The sequence below is a fragment of the Somniosus microcephalus genome, chromosome 13, assembly GCF_052327205.1.
Source record: "Somniosus microcephalus isolate GS21.2 chromosome 13, FLI_Smic_1.0, whole genome shotgun sequence".
Classification (NCBI taxonomy): domain Eukaryota; kingdom Metazoa; phylum Chordata; class Chondrichthyes; order Squaliformes; family Somniosidae; genus Somniosus; species Somniosus microcephalus.
The window spans coordinates 23,660,165-23,680,071 of NC_140999.1; the positions used below are offsets into that span (position 1 = coordinate 23,660,165).

At 47.0% G+C, this 19,907-nt stretch overlaps 1 protein-coding gene across 3 annotated transcripts in view; it reads right to left on the reverse strand.

The window, feature by feature from the left end:
- The window catches only part of LOC147108131 (rho GTPase-activating protein 45-like), a 245,525-nt gene that overhangs the window by 91,166 nt on the left and 134,452 nt on the right, over positions 1-19,907 (reverse strand). For all 3 annotated transcript variants that reach the window (XM_086004625.1, XM_086004624.1, XM_086004626.1), the window contains one exon: positions 2,247-2,390. In XM_086004625.1, the coding sequence (XP_085860751.1) occupies positions 2,247-2,390 (144 nt within the window). The remainder of the gene's footprint in view (positions 1-2,246; positions 2,391-19,907) is intronic.

Consider the following 19,907-nt stretch of genomic DNA (forward strand, 5'->3'; position numbering starts at 1 on the left):
ACCTAAAGATTCCCTCCAGTGTGAGACTAGGCCCCAAAGCACCAGCACAAGTCTCACAGGAAGACTTATTGGTTTTCATGTCTGCATAATACATTTGGGTAGGATACCCATGGCTTTAGACCGGTGGACTGGTTTCAGAGCGGAGTAGAAGCTAGATTCATTCTGGACTAACTCTGTATTTTGTTGATGATGTGCATACAGTTAGACTAACATATGGCTGTAGGATATATACTACTGTTCAGTGAGGATTAGTTGAGGCACTACAATTATTTATGTCTCTAACTTATTTAACAGCACAGGTGGTATGGAACAATGGTTCAATGGCCACCGCACCCTACCATCCTGGGAGGAGGTGTTTATAGAGCTTTATGGGATTAGTGTTAACTTCCTGTTATTCAGCCTTGCCCAGGACAGTCAAATCATCATTTCCAATTGTAAGCTAATGTGATTTGCTCCCACTGCTTTATTGACAGCTCAAATAAGCCCTTTTTTGACAAGAGTAAACAGTATGAACTCAGCAAGCAGTAAGTTTCATACCAGAATTAATGCTGCCCAACATCCTGCTTATTGCTGTAGTGATACTGTTGCATAGGGACATTTTCATGCAATACAGAGAATGGAAAGTGCTGAATGGCAGCGAAATCATTCATCCAAGGTATTGTTCTATAAGCAATAACAATAAACTTGCATTTATATAGCGTCTTTAATGTAGAAAAACACCCCAAAACATTTCACAGAAGCATAATCAGACAAACATGGATGGCAAGCCAAAGGAGACATTAGCTAAGGGCATCCAAAAGCTTGGTCAAGAAGGTGGATTTTAAGGAGGGCCTTAAAGGAGGAGGGGGATTTGGAAAGACGGAGGGGCTTAGAGAGAGAATTTCACAGCACGAGGTCTAGACGACTGAATGCACGTCCAAAAGGTGGGGCAAAGGAAGGGGGGGGGGGGGATGCACAAGAGGGCAGAGTCGGAGGAACAGAGAGTTCTGTGGAGAGGTTTAAGGCTGGAGGAGGTTACAGTGATCGGGAGGGACAAGGCCAATGAAAGATTTAAACTCAAGGGCGAGAATTTTAAATTGGAGGCTTTGGGGTACCTGCAGCTAATGTTGGCCAGCAAGGACAGGGAAGATGAGTGAGCAGAACTTGCTGTGGAATAGACATGTTCTTATACCCAACTGAAGCAATGGGCTCTGTGCTGAGAAGTAATCAAGGTAACAGAAGCTTCATTCTTGATACACAACTCTTGATTGCAGCACAGCGCCATTCCATTTGTACTCAATCATTACATAGAATTCCTAATCTTGGTAGAACATTTAAATACAAGATAGTAATTCAAGCATTAAATCATTGCACCACACTCTGAATATCGTTAGTTGAGCACAATATAAACTTATTGTACATTAACAACTTCATAACATTATATATATTTTATAATAGCATGTTAATATACTCTAACAGAAGTACGTAAATAGATTGAGGTGCAGCAAAGGTCATTTTGTTAATAAGCACTTTATAGTGACCCAGACAGCTTTCTTGACTAACCATTAGTGTCATTACAAGGATTTAGCAGCGTTTGAATCTGTTTATAATACTGCTGAATGACAACTGTCCATACTCAGTATGTCGTTATATTTAGACAGACTAAAATTAATGACTATTGAGAAACGGAACAAGCCAGGTTTTAAATAAAGCCATTTAAAATTGTTGAAAAAAGGCCCTGAAATATTGTCAACAGACGCTTTTTGCAGGATTATTGCCACAGATCAAAATTTCATCCCACTCTGCTCTTGATTTAGTGGGGTTATGGTGTCATGGCATCTTGCATAGTGCACAGTGCCAGATAATATGGATAGGCACCCCATCAAATTCAAACAACTCCCAAACACTCGATTTTGTGTCTCTAATGTAACTGTCGGGTTGCTAACCAACTTGAATTATACAGTAAACATAACCCTCAATCCTGCAGCAAGCTAACAAATTCCTGACCCTTTCATTCAGTGGCATTTGAACTCTTGACCTTAGCATATAAAAAGGTGCCACCTGCGCTCCATCTGTGTCCTGCCCTGAGGTAAAAGAAACAACTGGAAGGATTGACTTGATTTGCTTGGCAGGTCCCAAACAATGATGTTTCCCTTAGAATATCCCGATTTTTTTTTCCCCCTTTAAGTATTCACATTATCTTCAAAATCAAGGGGTTACTTTGTGAATGTTAGGTTAACACCGGTTGAGTGTCTCTCTCCTCATACCTTTCACTTTTGAAATCAAAGTGCCTGCAGCAGTCAGTGTTTCCACAGTATTGAGAAGTGGATATTTGTTGATGACTTGCCGCAAGATCCTCAGCACTTCCCCAAGGCACTCATGAGCGACTGGACGGCGAGTTTCCAGTTTTTCTGTAGGGAAAGGAATAAAAGTCCAAAGTTAACATTGAACGCATCAATAAAAAAAAAGGCTTATTGATTTCAGCCAGCTACTTAATCAGCTTTCTCTTCTCAAAATGGGACTGGGGGGAGGGACAACTCACTGTCGTGTGTCTCGGGCGGGTGCTGCACTGCACAAATTTGATGGTAATCTTAATGAAACATCAACACGTTTTCAAGAGCAAAAAGACAGGGTCCGCACCCGACACATTATCTTGTCTATTCCCTCCCCCCCCCCCCGCAGATGCTGACTGACCAGTTGTGTGTTTCCAGCATTTTACGCCCAGTTCTGGCCTCTTGTGCATCCCCGACTTATGTCGCTCCACCGTCCGCAGCCTGGGCTCTGGAATTCACTCCATAAACCTCTCCGCCTCTCTACTTCTCTCTCCTCTAAGTTGCTCCTTAAAACCGACTTCTTTGACCTGTCCTAATTTCTCTTTATGTGGCTCATGTCAAATTTTTTCTGATAAAGCTGCCGTGAAGCACCTTGGGATGTTTTACTACGTTAAAGACGCTATATAAAGGCAATTTGTTGTTGTTTTCAAGAGCTGGTGATCAGCTCATAGAATGTAAGAAGCCTGCAAACCTTGGTGTTTTCCACTTAATGGTCCACTTTACCAATACAGAATCATCATCTTCTTAGACAGTCCCTTGGAACCGAGGATGACTTGCTTCCACATTAAAATGAGTTCTCAGGTGACTGATGAGTCCAATGTGGGACCTACAGTCTCTGTCACAGGTGGGGCAGACGGTGGTTGAAGGAGCGGGTGGGTGGGGTGCTTGGGTTGATGTGCGCTCCTTGTGCTTGGATTCTGCTTGCTCTCGGCGAAGAGACTCGAGGTGTGCGGCGCCTTCCCAGATGCTTCTCCTCCACTTTGTGCGGTCTTGGGCCAGGGATTCCCAGGTTTCGGTGGGGATGTTACACTTTTTCAAGGAGGTTTTGAGGGTGTCCTTGAAGCGTTTCCTCTGCCCACCTGGGGCTCTCTCTCATACAGAATATTGATGAGTATACAGAATATTGATGACTCTGCTCTGTAAATGCTCCACGGCCCAGTGGACTGGTGTACTGAGCCACCATGTCAGTGGTAGGATGTGGATATGATCATTTGAGATTCCTCATATGGTGAATTGCTGATCTCAGCTCGAGCCTCTGGGTGAGTGCAGAGTAGGCATGAAGTGTTTCAGCACAGGTTCAGAAGGAAGTTAGAAAGGGGGAAGTAAAGAATCCACACCACCCTTGTGCACGCTGGAGGTTAGCACAAAGATAACAGCAGCAAGCGCTCTCAATTGAGGAATAAAGTGGGGAGAGGGGACCTAAAAGGGAAAAATTACAAAAATGGTGAAGAAATATAAAGATATATGGGGTGAAATTGGTCTTTGCCAGTAGCGGTTAACATGCTCGTAGCAAATTGGCAGCCTGTTTTATACCCCGTGCCGGATATTCTTTTTCATTGAAGTCTGTTTACTTGAGAACAGTCACAGGAAGGTGTGTGAACTAAAACCAGTAGCTAATTTAGTTCTAACATTTTACTGGCTCAAAGAATTAAGTGGAGTATTACTCAGTTGGTTCCAGTTCAACAAAGATGGGATTTCTAGAGCCGAACTCCTCCAGTTCAAAGCTGAAGCCACCCAGCAGGCTTCTGTTGATCTAGCTAACACCTCTGAATTGTAATGGTGGATAGTGTAAATAACAGATCACAGGTAGCGCTAATAGAAAAGATTCTTCATGCCAACTAGAAAAAAGACTTGCATTTATATAGCACCTTTCACAACCACCAGATATCTCAAAGCGCTTTACAGCCAATTATGTACTTTTGAAGTGGAGTCACTGTTGTAATGTAGGAAACGCGGCAGTCAATTTGCACACAGCAAGATCCCACAAACTGCAATGTGATAATTGTAAAGTCTGTGGGTTGTTTAGTTAATTAATACACAGACTCCAAGAGTAACTTAAAACAGGACTTTACTATTCGAAGGTCAGGGCGAATCTGCCAAATAATCCTGACACAGCACTTATATACCGGTGTGGTCACCGTCGGTATTACAGTATACAGAAGCCAACAAAGTAGTGCCACACCTAAAATAGTTCTCTTAAAGGTGAACGGTTACATACAATGGTTTTCTTAAAGGTAGACGGAGACATACACTACAATAATGACCAGATAATCTGTTTTAGTAATGTTGGTTGAGGGATAAATATTGGCCAGGACACCGGGGATAACTCCCCTGCTCTTCTTCGAAATAGTGCCATGGGATCTTTTACGTCCACCTGAGGGGGCAGACGGAACCTCGGTTTAACATCTCATCCGAAAGACGGCACCTCCGACAGTGTGGTGCTCCCTCAGCACTGCACTGGAGTGTCAGCCTAGCTTTATGCACTCAAGTCCTTGGAGTGGGACTTGAACCCACAACCTTCTGACTCAGAGGCGAGTGTGCTACCCACTGAGCCACAGCTGACTCCTAAACTGGAAGGGCAGCCCACCGATTGAAAAACAGCCAAATACCATCTCAAGAGACTTGCTTTGCTTGATTCTATTTCACTCCTGGTCTTGGTTCACTCCTGGTTTACTTTGCACTAGAGATTAAATGCTAAAGCTGGTCACAATACTAGACAGGATCATAATTACTTTTAGTTGCCTCAGTAATTTTCTTCTGAAAATAAAACTCTATTACAGGTGTAAAGATAAAATTATACAAGTACAGTAACCTGCTTAAAATGCACGTGATGTTGCTGGGACTGGCATCTGGCTGTTTTTTTTTTTATAAACAGGACGAGCTGAAATTTTGAAATTGCTGCTTGTTCGGAGTTTCCAGCTTTCACCGGCACGACAGTGGCCAGTTTCTTTTTAAATATTAATTGCAGAAGGCTTCAACGCCAGAGTTAGAACAAAAATTGATTTCTGTAATGCAGGTTAAAACAGGCAACTAGCAGCAAATTCAAAGAAAAAAAGCAGAGTAATACCATAGTAAAAATATAAAATACCACAAATTGTGGGTGACCATGTTTCTTGTAGGCCGGTCAGCTAAGTTTGACCCTGGTTAAGGAGCTGTACTGAAATGACTGCTTAAATTTCCGTAGTTCTCCTCGCATACAAAATTGTCTTAAAACGCCTTACGAGATGAAGGAAAGACTCTGAGCAGAAGGGCAAAGAAGGACAGAAGAGTTGGATTGGTTTGCAAGCAGGGAGAGGGATGGACACGATAGCAAAATACTGCAGATGTTGGAAATCCGAAACAACAGAAAATGCTGGAAAAACTCAGCAGGTCAGGCAACATCCGTGGAGAGAAATTTGAGTTGACGTTTCGGGTTGAACCCTTCTTCAAAACTGGAAAGAAAAGAAAATAGATCGGAGGCAGGGCTGCGATCGGACAAAAGAAGTGAAAGAAACAAAAGCAGTAAAAGAGACAATAAAAGGTATTCGAAGCTAGACGAGATGGTAATAGGCTGAGATTAGGTGTGAAGTGTACTGGCAGGGCAAGAGATAGCTGCCAGGTGTGAGAGAAACAAAAGGAAAAGGGGGGGGGGGGGGGGGGGAGGGGAAAAGGAGTGGAAAAATACAAGAAAAAATGTAATAGGGGCCGAGGTTATGATCTAAAATTGTTGAACTCGATATTGAGTCCGGAAGGCTGCAGAGTGCCTAATCGGAAGATGAGGTGCTGTTCCTTTCCTTTTGTTTCTCTCTCACACCTGGCAGCTATCTCTTGCCCTGCCAGTACACTTCACACCTAATCTCAGCCTATTACCATCTCGTCTAGCTTCGAATACCTTTTATTGTCTCTTTTACTTCTTTTGTTTCGTTCACTTGTCCGATCGCAGCCCTGCCTTCGATCTATTTTCTTTTCATTCCAGTTTTGAAGAAGGGTTCGACCCGAAACGTCAACTCAAATTTCTCTCCACAGATGTTGCCTGACCTGCTGAGTTTTTCCAGCATTTTCTGTTGTTATAGAGGGATAGACACACTGGACCAGTCACGTAACCATTCAGAGGTTGGTTTCTGCCGTACTGTTGACGGAGCGCTGCTCAGTACAATACATTCCACTTCAGGAAATAAAAGTTGCCGGGCCACACAGTCCCACCACACGGAAGACAGGCACAGCCTCAACCAAACAGAAAATAACCATGGAGACATTTGTGGCTTTAGATGCTTTTATGTTACTGGTAAACTCTCAGGAAAGCAACCTCAGTGTTGCTCTCCCACAGTTGGGTTTGAAATGTAGACAGCCTCCACGGGGACCAGCTTCAATGTAGATCCTGGGACATGGCGTATGCACAGGCTGACTGTGACACTTGCGTATGCATGAAGTACTGATTTGATGACATCACTACAGTGAATTGTCATGCGCATCTACGTGCTTACATCAAAATGTCACTGCAGGGATTGTGCTGTGGTCAGAACAGCATGCCCCCAACCTCGCATCCTCTCTGTCACAAAGACCATCTACTTCCACCTCCATAACATTACCTACCTCAGCCCGTCCCCTGCTGAAACCCTCATCCATCTTGTCCCCTCCAGACTAGATGTCTCCAATGTTCTCCTGAACAGCCTTCCATCATCCACCCTCCATAGATCTCAGCTCGTACAAATCTCTGCTGCTTACATCCTAACCCACACCAGATCCTGCTCACTCAGACCTACATTGGCTCCCAGAGTCTCAAATTTAAAATTCTCACCCTGGTGTTTAAATCCCTTCATAGCTTCATCCCTCCCTATCTCCGTAACCTCCTCAATGTAAGTCTCTCTCTCGCTAGTGTTACAGGGTCCCCCAAATCTCTGTTCCTCTGATTATAGCCTCTTGTGCATCCCCCCCTCTCCCACTGTTCACCATAGGAGGCTGTGCCTTCAGCTGGTTAGGCCCCACTCTCTGGAATTCCCTCCCATAAATGCTCCGCCTTTCTATCTCCCTTCAAGACCCTCCAAGCTTTTGGTCACCCTTCTACTATGTCCTTCTTTGACTCAGCACCCATTCCCCCCCCCCTTTTATCTCCGTAAATTGCCTTTAAAAGGTGCTAGATAAATATATATTTTTTTAAATCTGGGCCCAGGAAAATCAGTGGAAAGTGGGAAGACCCGATAAAGTCGAGCAGATAAAATAGCAACACAAGGCAGCTTTTAACCATCACATGCACTTGACTAAGGGAGAATACTTAGTGGTGGGAGGCAACAATTATAAACAGAACTTGGGCGTATTCTACATAATACATATAATCCAAATCTTGAGTGTTCAGGCAGCATTGTAAACCAAAGGAGCATTAAAACCCTGTAATTACTGTAACTACCTGCAACTCACTTGTCACTCTTTATTGTGCATGATGTGTTTCACTGTTTACAGATGTGTACTAGTCTTTGTTACAGTTAAAGATAGTCGTAGAAATAAATAAAAAGTAGTACAAGTAGAAATTAATGTGTGCATCAATCTTTATAGAACACAATATAAACCATTGGTATGCAAGAAATGTCACCACTGTGCCCTGGTTTCAAAATACAAATCCTTCCTACGTGCACGCTGGTAATTTAACTATAGCTATCAATAATGTCATCTGTCCCTATTTACAAGAACTAATGTACGTAAGTTACTACAATAGCATGAGTGCTTAGCATATCAATAGTGCTTAGTACCTCTTCTAACACTGTTAATTGCATTTGCAGCAACCATTCATATACATCAAACCTATGCTCTGGCTTAAAAGTTTCAAAGAAAAAACGCTGAAATCTTTGGAAATTTGCAATAAAAACAAAAAATGCTGCAGATACACAGCAGGGCTGTCAGCATCTGCACAGAGAAAAGATAGGTTAGCCTTTCATATTTAGACTCTTTTTTGAGGTAAGAAGTGTCTGAGGCGGAGTTGGCTCCAAAACGATACGCTGGAGATTGAAGAGTGGAACCACGTCTACCCTCGTGGCAGACTGCGATAGCTGAGCCAGGCAGGTATGCGCTGCCCCAGGATGCTATTGATGATTGATCTGCTAGTCTCTGACTCAATAAAAGGGACCTGGAGGGGTGGACCCGTCACTGAGGCCGACATTCCTCCCACTTGACTCCAGATAACCTTACAACCTAAGGTGTACGGTGGCCCTGGCTGGACAAGCAGCATTAAGCTGGTAAACTGTGCAGTTTTAGATGATTAAACTCCAGTTCCACCCCTGTGCACGCATGGGGCTCTTGCTGACTTGCGCCTAACCTTTCTGAACTTGGATAAGTGAGGTGTCCCTCTATGGGGAGAGAGTGTGCAACTCCATATTGGGCAAACAGAAACACTTACTCACTAACCTGATTTGGGGAGACTCAAACATAGATGGGTTTCCACACATATCAGACACTTGCCTGACCCATAAAAATGTATTTTCCCTTTCCAGGTGCGGACAGACCAACTTGTTATCCCACCATTTTCAGCCTCACTCAAGAGTCTGTTTTAGTCTACTGATCTTTTAATGAGCAAAATGAAGTCAAGATATATTCATGTAATATAACTTCAAACCAAAGGATTCTTCCTGTTTACAGTGTAAACTTTTGCATTGCTGTACATCTGGTGTGGCTGTTCAAGGCCCAAGCCTGAACTCCCAGACCTGGGCCCCACTTCCACTGGTCAGTATGCCGGCTATTATCTGCTGTACAGCCTCCCGGTGGATCCTAGGCTTGGGGGGGGGGGGGGGGGGGGGAAGAAAAACCCTAGCCCTGGGAGTTCCCCCGCCCACCCCCCACTGTCACGCCCCCTCTGATACAGGTGACCAAGCTGGTACAGTATTTACTTTTGATAAGGTCCCACATAGCAGACTGGTAACAAAAGTAAAAGTCTATAGGATCCAAAGCAAAGTACAGGAAACTCTTATCCGGCACCGGCGTGGTACCAGTTGATCAAAAAGTCCGGATTACAAAGAGGTATACTTACCAAGGTACGAGCGCCCCGTACACGGCCACAGGTGCAGGAGCCCCGGTTACACGGCACTTTTTCCAGGAGTCCCTGTTGCACGGCCACTAATATATAGTAAAACTTACTTGAACCTACTCCTGAATTTCGCCGGTTAAGAGAGATTTCCGGATATTTAGGTGCCGGTTAAAAGAGAGTTTGTTTGATCCAAAATTGGCTCAGAGGCAGGAAACAAAAGGATAATGGTCGAAGGGTGTTTTTGTGACTGGAAGGTTGTTTCCAGTGGGATTCCGCAGGGCTCAGTACTGGGTCTTCTGCTTTTTGTGGTATATATCAATGATTTGGACTTGAATATAGGAAGTACGATTAAGAAGTTTGCAGATGATACAAAAATTGGCTGTGTGGTTGATAATGAAGGCGGCTGCAGACTGCAGGAAGATATCAATGGACTAGTCAGGTGGGCAGAGCAATGGCAAATGGAATTCAATCTGGAGAAGTGTGAGGTAATGCATTTGGGGAGGGCTAACAAGGCAAGGGAAATCATTATAAATGGTAGGACACTGAAGTGCAAAAGATCAGAGGGACCTTGGAGTGCACGTCCACAGATCCCTGAAGGTACCAGGACAGGTAGATAAGGTGGTTAAGAAGGCATACGGGATACTTGCCTTTATTAGCCGAGGCATAGAATATAAGAGCAGGGAGGTTATGCTTGAACTGTATAAAACACTAGTTAGGCCGCAGCTAGAATACTGCGTGCAGTTCTGGTCACCACATTACAGGAAGGATCTGATTGCACTAGGGGGGGTTGCAGGGGAGATTTACGAGGATGTTGCCTGGGCTGGGGAATTTTAGCTATGAGGAAAGACTGGTTAGGCTGGGGTTGTTTTCTTTGGAACAGAGGAGGCTGAGGGGAGACCTAATTGAGGTGTATAAAATTATGAGGGGCCTAGATAGAGTGGATAGGAAAGACCTATTTCCCTTGGCAGAAGGGTCAAAACCCAGGGTGCATAGATTTAAAGTAATTGGTCGGATGTTTAGAGGGAAGTTGAGGAGAAATATTTTCACCCAGAGGGTGGTGGGGGTCTGGAACTCACTGTCTGAAAGGGTGGTAGAGGCAGAAACCCTCATCATATTTTAAAAGTACTTGGATATGTACTCGACGTGCCGTAACCTGCTGGAAAGTGGGATTAGGGTGGATAGCTCTTTGTCGGTTGGCACAGACACGATGGGCCAGACGGCCTCCTTCTGTGCTGTAAATTTCTATGATTCTATGATACACAAAAACCCTCGTCACAAGTCACGGAGAGTACGTGGTACACATGTGGATGGAGGAGAGGAGCTGTCCAGTTATACTGGCTCCTCGCAGCCAAGCAACTAAGCTGCACGATTGTTTTCCTTTCTTGGCTGTCTGTGTGCAGAAAAATATTCCCTTTCACTCCCCACCCGACTTGTATTCCCTCCTCCTCTTCATACTGTGTATGGTTGCAATGGGAGCCCAATTAGCCATTCTTCATTTGTAAGCCTCTCTCGAGGGCGAGATGTGGCAGATTAGTCAAGGCCAAGCCCGACCCTGTTCTTAACTAACAACCAAACGCCCATACTTTACAGCAAGACCCATTATACGCTAACTGCTTTTCTATTGATCTTTGAATTCAAATAGCAGAAGCACAATGTCCATAAGATTTGCGGGTTAGGTTGATTGGCTATGATAAATTGGCCCTTAGTGTTGGGGGATTAAATACGTGGGGTTACGGGGATAGGGTGGGATATGTGTTGATGTAGGGGTTACGGGGATCGGGTGGGATATGTGTCGGTGCAGGCTCGATGGGCCGAAATGGCCTCTATCTGCACTGTGGGGTTTCTGTGATGTGTGATTGTGAAGCCGGTTCCTGGTGTCGGCAGACTGTCGGCAGACTTGTAGTCCATGCCTATGAATAGCAATCATATTTCAAGAAGATGCAAATGAGATAGCAACCCTTTTAACTGCTTTTATATTCTTTTAATTAGGATTCTGGAATCCTGGCACCCAGGAGCCAGGTGTAAAACAGCAGCTTTACTGGGACCTGCTAGTCTGGCTCGGGGCTACAGAGAATGGATTTGACAACATCAGCACCAGGTGCCGACTCACAAGATGCCAGGTCTGAATTTAAAAAAAGAGTGGCATAAAAGCTGTTTGTGTTGACTTGATTTGCTTTTCAATCCAATCTACCAGACAAAAAGCGGCTTCTGTTTTAGGCCATGTATGATACTATTGATTATGGCTGGTCTGAGGTAATATATAGAATAATGAATTGGTAGAAGGGAGTTAACCAGGCAGTTATACCATCGCGGGGTTCTGATTGAAGCTTGAACGATGCATACATACTATCAGCCCCAGAGCCTGTTGATGCTTTTACTCCACTTCTACCTATTATTTTTATAATATATAATAGTTTGAATCTTATTCATGGATTTGTATGCATTCCCGAATTCAAAACTGCTTCAAATCCTCAAGTGATGTCAATGTGTGCATGTTACAAGTAGGGATGACAAAATTAAAAATAAGAATCACTGTGGCAAAAATATGACGATTGATCTATCCTAACACCCTTAGTGTTAGGGGGGGATTAAATACGTGGGGTTACGGGGATAGGGCTTGGGTGGGATGGCTGTCAGTGTAGGGACCGGGTGCTAGGGTTTGGATGATCAGCCATGATCGCGTTGAATGGCGGAGCAGGCTCGAAGGGCCGAATGGCCTACTCCTGCTCCTATCTTCTATGTTTCTATGTAATGTTGGTATGATAGCTGAAGTACAAGCTCAGAAAAAGTTGTGTGTTTCACTAAACTACTTTGTTAAAATAAAGGTTTAAAAAAAATCATCCCACTAAAAGACAATCTTCTTTGAGACGGTTCAAAACGAAGCCTTGTAACAGCAGAGTCGATCTGTGTAGTCCCTGGTTATTGTCCTCAGACACACTGCAGCAACAGCCTCCCAGTCAGAAACAGCTGCTGCTTGCAAGCAATAAATAACTGACAGCACTGGGCCTTTAACAAATAATGTAACACCATCTTGTAATGATCGTACAGGCGATGTTTTAAAAGCTTCTGTTGCTTTTTTCCCCTTAAGATACTAATAAGAATTGCTTTGAAATTACTGTTGGTGATGTATTAACAGGCGGATCCTTAACATGCTCATGTGGTATTCTCTGTCCACAGTCATTTCTCGGGTAGAAATCTTGATTATTTTAATAGAATTCAGATGAAGTCACACCTGTTGGATGTGCACCCCAGGCTGCGAACACTTTGCAATTACTGGATGGCACAGTGACGCATTCTCCATTCAGTTGCTAATAACCTCTAAAGGGATTCTGCCCTTCAGGCAGTAGGCCGAGCTGTTATCTAAATATAGCTACACTGATCTGTTTTTGGTCAATTTAACCTAATTATCTTACACTTATTTGAGCTGGAAACAGTTGTATCCCAGAGCCCGTAATCCTGTTCTCATTACCATTTCAATCAATAAAATGAATAGGTGGGTGTTCAGCACAATCACTAATTCACATGGGGCTGGGAGCTATGCAGCAAAAAAGCAAACGGTGGGTCTCGGGTAACCTGGCTTGAAAACTTTCTTTTAAACGATTATGTTTAATATTGACTCGGTGGGTCCTGAAGGAGCTCAGCTGCTTCCAGGTGCAAAAACCAGTAACGAGATTGAAGGCTTTGAAGTATTGTTTGCAGAGATGCAGTAGTTTCGCAGTGTTTCAGTGCCATCGATGACATTTTCTTGCTCTTTTGTCGCACTCAGACCTGTACTACTCATGGCCCTACGAACTGGAAGTAAATTTGCTGGGATTCAGAAGGGCCCCCCCCACCCCGAGGCCAGGATCCCTTCTAGAAAACGTTCCCCCTAAGGGCCGTGCAATGATCGGGAGGTCCCGCGCAGGCCGCTCACCAGCTGTTGCCGCTACAGAAGATACCGCGCAGCAAATTTAAAGGGAATACAGTGTGCAGTTCTGGTCGCCACACTATAGGAAGGATGTGATTGCATTGGAGAGGGTGCAGAGGAAATTCACCAGGATGTTACCTGGGCTGGAGCACTTCAGCTATGAAGAGAGACTGGACAGGCTGGGGTTGTTTTCCTTGGAGCAGAGAAGGCAGAGGGGGGACCTGATTGAGGTGTACAAAATTATGAGGGGCAAAGATAGGGTAGATAGAAAGGAACTTTTCCCCTTAGTAGAGGGGTCAATAACCAGGGGGCATAGTTTCAAGGTAATGGGCAGGAGGTTTAGAGGGGATTTGAGGAAAAACTTTTTCACCCAGAGGATGGTTGGAATCTGGAACTCACTGCCTGAAAGGGTGGTAGAGGCAGGAACCCTCAACATTCAAGAAGCATTTAGATGAGCACTTGAAACGCCATAGCATACAAGGCTACGGACCAAGTGCTGGAAAATGGGATTAGAATAGACAGGGCTTGATGGCCGGCGAGGACACGATGGGCCAAAGGGCCTCTTTCTGTGCTGTATGACTATGACACACCCGAAAAGAAAAATTAGAGGGAAGGAACTTTGCTTCTAGGCCTGTGCCCTGAGGGAATCCCGCCAACTTTACTTTCGGATTGCAGCTGGCGATGTCAGCTCTGTGCATCAACAGCCATTGAGGCTGGCACAGGTGCAGTACAAAAGCAGTTTATATTGGAACTGTTTCAGTTCACCCAGGCCCCAATTCTGTCCTCATCTGATGTCCACAATCATGCACTTCCACTCGGGATAACTTGATAGTGATCAAGAATGGGACCCCTGACTGCTTTCCCCTCCCTTAACCCAGAGGTGCTACGGCTAATCAAAGAGCCTCCTATGGCTGCCCGGCAGATTTCATCTCACCCAACACCGAAACATTGCAGCTATTTAATCTTCAAACGTTTCATGGAATCAGTGTGCACCCAATGATCTGTTAAGCTTTCCTTTTATTTAATCATCAATTTCCCCCCCAAAAAAGCCTGAAAAGTTTCTTTTAAAAGTTAAATTTGATCACTTTAGAGCATAGGTTAACCTTATACAAACTAGTACTGTAGTAAAGATGATAAAAACAGAAAATGCTGGAAATACTCAGCAGGTCGATGACCCTTCGTCAGAACTGGAAAAAGTTAGAGATGTAACAGATTTTAAGCAAGTGCATGGGCAGGGAAAGAGGGGAGGAAAGAACAAAAGGGGAGGTCTGTGATAGGGTGGAAGGCAGGAGAGATTAAAAGATAAAAGGGATGGTGGTGCAAGGCAAAAGGAGATGGTAAAGGGACAAGTTAAGAAACAAAAGATGGCTCTAGAAGAGGTGTAAATAGGAACAGCAGAATCATCAACAGCGGCCACGTGAAAAAATAGGGGCAGAGGTTATGGTCTGAAATTGTTGAACTCGATGTTGAGACCAGAAGGCTGTAAAGTGCTTAATCGAAAGATGCGGTGCTGTTACTCGAGCTTACGCTGAGCTTTGTTGGAACAGTGTAAGAGGCCGAAGATAGAGGGGTCAGAGTGGGAGTGGAGCAGAGAATTAAAGTGACAGGCAACCGGAAGCTCGGTCAGGCTTATGGACTGAACGGAGATGTTCTGCAAAGCAGTCACCCAATCTGCATTTGGTCTCCCCGATGTAGAGGAGACTGCATCGTGAGCAGCGAATACATTATACTAAATTACAAGTACAAGTAAATCACTTTCATCTAGAAGGAGTGTTTGGGGCCCTCGACAGTGGGAAGGGAGGAGGTAAAAGGGCAGGTGTTGCACCTCTTGTGCTTGCACGAGGTGGTGCCCTGGGAAGGGGGAAGGGGTGTTGGGCGTGATAGAGGAGTGGACCAGGGTGTCGCGGAGGGAGCGGTCCTTTCGGAATGCTGAAAGGGGAGGGGGGAAATGTGTCTGGTGGTGGGATCATGCTGGAGGTGGCGGAAAATGATCCGTTGAATGTGGAGGCTGGTGGGGTGAAAGGTGAGGACAAGAGGAACCCTATTGTGGTTCTGGGAGGGAGGGGAAAGGGTGAGAACAGAAGTGCGGGAAATAGAACGGACACGGTTGAGGGCCATGTCAACCACAGTAGAGGGCAATCCACGGTTTAGGAAAAAGGAAGACATATCAGAAGCACGAGTATAGAAGGTGGCATCGTCAGAGCAGATGCGGCGGAGATGGAGAAACTGGGAGAATGGAATGGAGTCCTTACAGCAAGCAGGGTAGGAGGAAGTGTAGTCCAGGTACTTGTGGGCTTATACTGGATGTTTGTCGATAGCCTATCCCCAGAAATGGAGACAGAGAAGTCGAGGAAGGGAAGGGAAGAGTCAGAAATGGACCATGTGAAGTGAGGGAAGGGTGGAAATTGGAAGCAAAGTGAATGAAATCTACTAGTTCAGGGCGAGAGCAGGAAATGGCACCGATACGATCATCAATGTACCGGAAAAAGAGGTGAGGGAGGGGACTGGAACAAACAATGTTCCACATATCCCACGAAAAGGCAGGCATAGCTAGGACCCATGCGGGTACCCATAGCAACACCTTTAATTTGGAGGAAATGAGTGGAGTCAAAGGAGAATTTGTTCAATGCGAGAACAAGTTTAGCCAGGCGGAGGAGGGTGGTGATGGATGGGGACTGGTTGGACCTCTGTTCAAGGAAGAAGCGGAGCGCCCTCAGGCCATCCTGGTGGGGGATGGAGGTGTAGAGGGTTTGGACATCCAGTGAAAGGAGACGGTTGGGGCCAGAAAACTGGAAACTGTTAAAATGGCAGAGGGCGTCGGAAGAGTCGCAGATGTAGGTGGGAAAAGACTGGACAAGGGGAGAAAAAAAGAGCCGAGATAGGAAGAAATCAGTTCCGTGGGGCAAGAACAGGCTGAAACAATGGGTCTACTAGAGCAGTCCTGTTTGTGGATCTTGGGAAGTAGGTAGAAGCGGGCTGTGCGAGGTTTGGGGACTATGAGGTTAGCGGCCGTGGAGAGAAGATCTCCAGAGGAGATGAGGTCAGTGACAGCCTTGGAAACGATGGCTTGATGTTCAGTAGTGGGGTCATGGTCCATGGGGGAGGTAGGAGGAGGTGTCAGAGAGTTGGTGTTCAGCCTCCGCTAGGTAGAGGTCAGTTCACCAAACAACAGCGCCACTTTTGTCAGAAAGTTTAATGACAATGTTGGGGTTGGATCTGAGAGAACGGAGTGCAGCAAGTTCAGAGGGAGGTAGGTTGGAGTAAGTGAGGGGAGCAGAGAAATTGAGACGGCCGATGTCACGCCGGCAAGTAAAGATGATAGTGTAGGAGTGGTCAAATTCCTATCCAGAGATTGAGTTCGACGCAGGCAATCAAAAAGGTTTTTAATGTCAAACTAACGAGTTTAAACAGATTGATGCAAGAGAACTATGAATACAGGTCTTAACTGGCTGGAGGCTCTACGAGGACTGACTGGGCGGTCCCGTGGATGGTGTCATGACGTCATCACGTTCTTCCTGTGTTTAGGGTGATCACGTGATCGGCGGCATGACGTCATCGCGTTTGCCCGCGCTCTTAAAGGGCCTGTGCCCTGTACATGCAAACAGTATATACAATGGTACAGATTTAGTCTGTAGCTAACACGTCGTTAAAAGGAATTATGTACACTTGTTCAGAGTCTCTCAGTGGCTCTGCCACATGCGCCGCGCCCCCCCCCCCCAGAATTGTCTTCAACGAAAAAAGTCAAACGGTGAGGGGGTCTGGCGAGCCTGTCAGAATGAGTCTTGTATTCCTGAAGCGGAAGCTGTTGGACGACGGGCAGTCTGGTGGGCGGTTGCACTTGTTCCGGCGTGACGACGGTGGGCGGTCGACCTCGCCTTGGCGGCTATGCGGTCTCAACGGGTCGGTCAAGGTCCAGGTGTGCTGGTTTCAAACGGTCAACCGAAATGTGGTCCGGTTTGCCATCGACATCCACAGTGAAGGTCTTGTCTCCTGCCTCGATCATGCGGAAAGGACCAGTGTATGGGGCCTTGAGCGGATCCCGGTGAGCATCGTGGCGGATGAACACATAGCCGGCGTTTTTCAGCTCTGCTGGAACGAGAGAGCCCTGAAACCCGTGATGCGATGTGGGAACCGGCGCGAAATGTCTGGCTGCTTCCTGGTGGCTGATGAGCTGGCTTGAGGTGGACCATGGCTCCGTTGTTGTTGGCAGGAAATCCCCCGGCACTCAGAGGCTGACCATAAACGAGTTCTACCACGCAGAGCGAAAATCTTCCTTGGGGGCCGTGCGAAGGCCCAACAGGACCCACGGCAGCTTGTCTGCCCATCCGGCGTCTTGGAGGCTGGCCCTCAGTGCGGCTTTAAGCGATCTGCGAAACCATTCGCACAGACTGTTTGCTTGTGGGTGGTAGGCTGTGATGCGGTGCAATTTAACCCCGAGTCCCTGAGCTACCGCATTCCAGAGCGCGGAAGAAAATTGCGGTCCCCGGTCCGAAGAGATGTCATCAGGCACCCCAAAACGGGCGACCCAGGAAGAGATGAATGCCCTGGCCACGTCCGCCGAAGTAGTAGATGACAGGGGAACCGCCTCTGGCGGTGCAATCTACTATGGTCAGGAGATGCTTAAAACCATGGGAAGGTGGAAGTGGTCCTACCAGGTCCACGTTGACGTGGTCAAACCATCGCTCCGGAACTGCAAAGGTGGTCAATGGAGCCGACGTGGCGCTGTACCTTGGACCTTTGGCAGACCACGCAGGTGTTGGCCCAGTCGTGGACATCTTTATGCATGCCCTGCCAAACGAACTTAGATGACATTAGCTTCTGAGAAGCCTTCATACCTGGGTGTGACAACCCACGTACAGCGTCAAACACCTTGTGGCGCCAGGCGACCGGCACGATAGGACGAGGGTCCCGAACAGAGACGTCACAAAGCAGCGTTGTACCGGCCGAATGAAACCGGACATCAGCCACTTGGAGGCTAGTGGTGTTGGTGTGGTAAGCCTGCACTTTGGGGTCTGAGACTTGGTCCGCTGCCATGAGGGCGTAGTCGATGCCCAGTCGCGCGGGAGAGGCAGTCTGCCGCCACGTGCTGAATATCCGTAGTAAATTCGGAGATATAGGTCAGCTGGCGTTGTTGCCGGGATGACCACTGTTCGGCGGTCTTGGCCATGGCGAAAGTCAGTGGCTTATGGTCAACGAAGGCAGTGAAAGGGCGTCCTTCCAACAAGAATCAGAAATGGCGGATGGCCAGAAAAAGGGCTAGTAACTCCCTGTCGAAAGTATTGTACGCCCGCTCGTTGAGCCGTAATTGACGGCTGAAGAATGCCAACGGCTGCCACGTCCCGTTCACCCACTGCTCCTGTACAGCGCCGATTGCGTAATCTGACGAGTCGGTGGTGGGAGTGATGTTGGCTCCTGGAAGCGGGTGCGCCAGCATGGTCGCATTGGCCAAGGCGCTCTTAGTGTCGGTGAATGCCCGATCCATGTCAACTGTCCAGCTTACCGGATCCTTGCCAGACTTGCCCTCGAGGGCCTCGTACAGGGGCTGCATGAGCAGAGCTGCCTTAGGCACGAAACGGAGGAACTCCTGCAGGGCCTTGATGTTCTGCGGGCGCAGAAAAGATGTCACCGCCTCTACCTTCGCTTGCAAAGGCACCGCTCCCTCCGAGGTAATGCGATGTCCCAGGAAATCAATGTGGGGCAGACCAAACTGACACTTGGCCAGGTTGAGAATCAGGCAGTGTTGGCTGAGGCATCGAAAGAGGGTGCGTAGGTGTGCGATGTGTTCCTTCTTATTACGACTGGCAATGAGGATATCGTCTAAGTAGACGAAAAGGAACTTGAGGTCCCGCAGCACGGAGTCCATGAGGCGCTGGAAGGCCTGGGCTGCGTTCTTCAACCCAAAAGGGATCGTCAAAAATTCGAAAACGCCAAATGGGGTGATGACTGCGGTCTTCTGCACGTCCTGCGGGTGCACCAGGACCTGGTGGTAGCCTCGGACAAGATCAACCTTGGAAAACACGGTGTTTCCTGCCAAATGGGCAGAGAATTCCTGAATGTGGGGGATCGGGTGTCGATCAGGAATGGTGGCGTCGTTTAGTCGCCGATAGTCGCCACATGGCCGCCAGGTTTCCGTACTATGTGGAGGCGAAGATCAGGGACTATTCGACCGGCGAATAATCCCCAGGCGTTCCATCGTTGCAAACTCCGCCTTCGCGACCGCCAGCTTGCCGGGTTCGAGGCGCCGGGACCGTGCGTGGACCGGGGGGCCGGTGATGTGGTGTTCCACACCATATTTCGTGGCCGTAGAGGAGAACGTAGGTCTGGTCAGGTCTGAAAATTCACCTAGCAGGCGAGCGAACTCATCCGGAGTTGGGAAGGCGCAGGAGACGGCGCTCGACATGGTGTTACTACGGTGGCAAGGAATAGAGTGAAACGTGACCGCGTTGATCAGCCGCCGGTTCCGCACATCGACCAGGAGGCCCTTGGCGCACAGGAAATCCGCGCAGAGAATGGCGTGTGAAACCTTCACCTTAACAAATTCCCAAACAAATCACTGGCCGCCGAAGCACACTTGGACCCGCCATCTGCCGAAGGTCCGAATAGCACCGCCATTAGCCGCTTCGAGGGGGAAGGCCGTGCCTCCCAGCCTGTACATCAAGAGCTGACGCGGGTAGGATGCTGCACTGCGCTCCGGTGT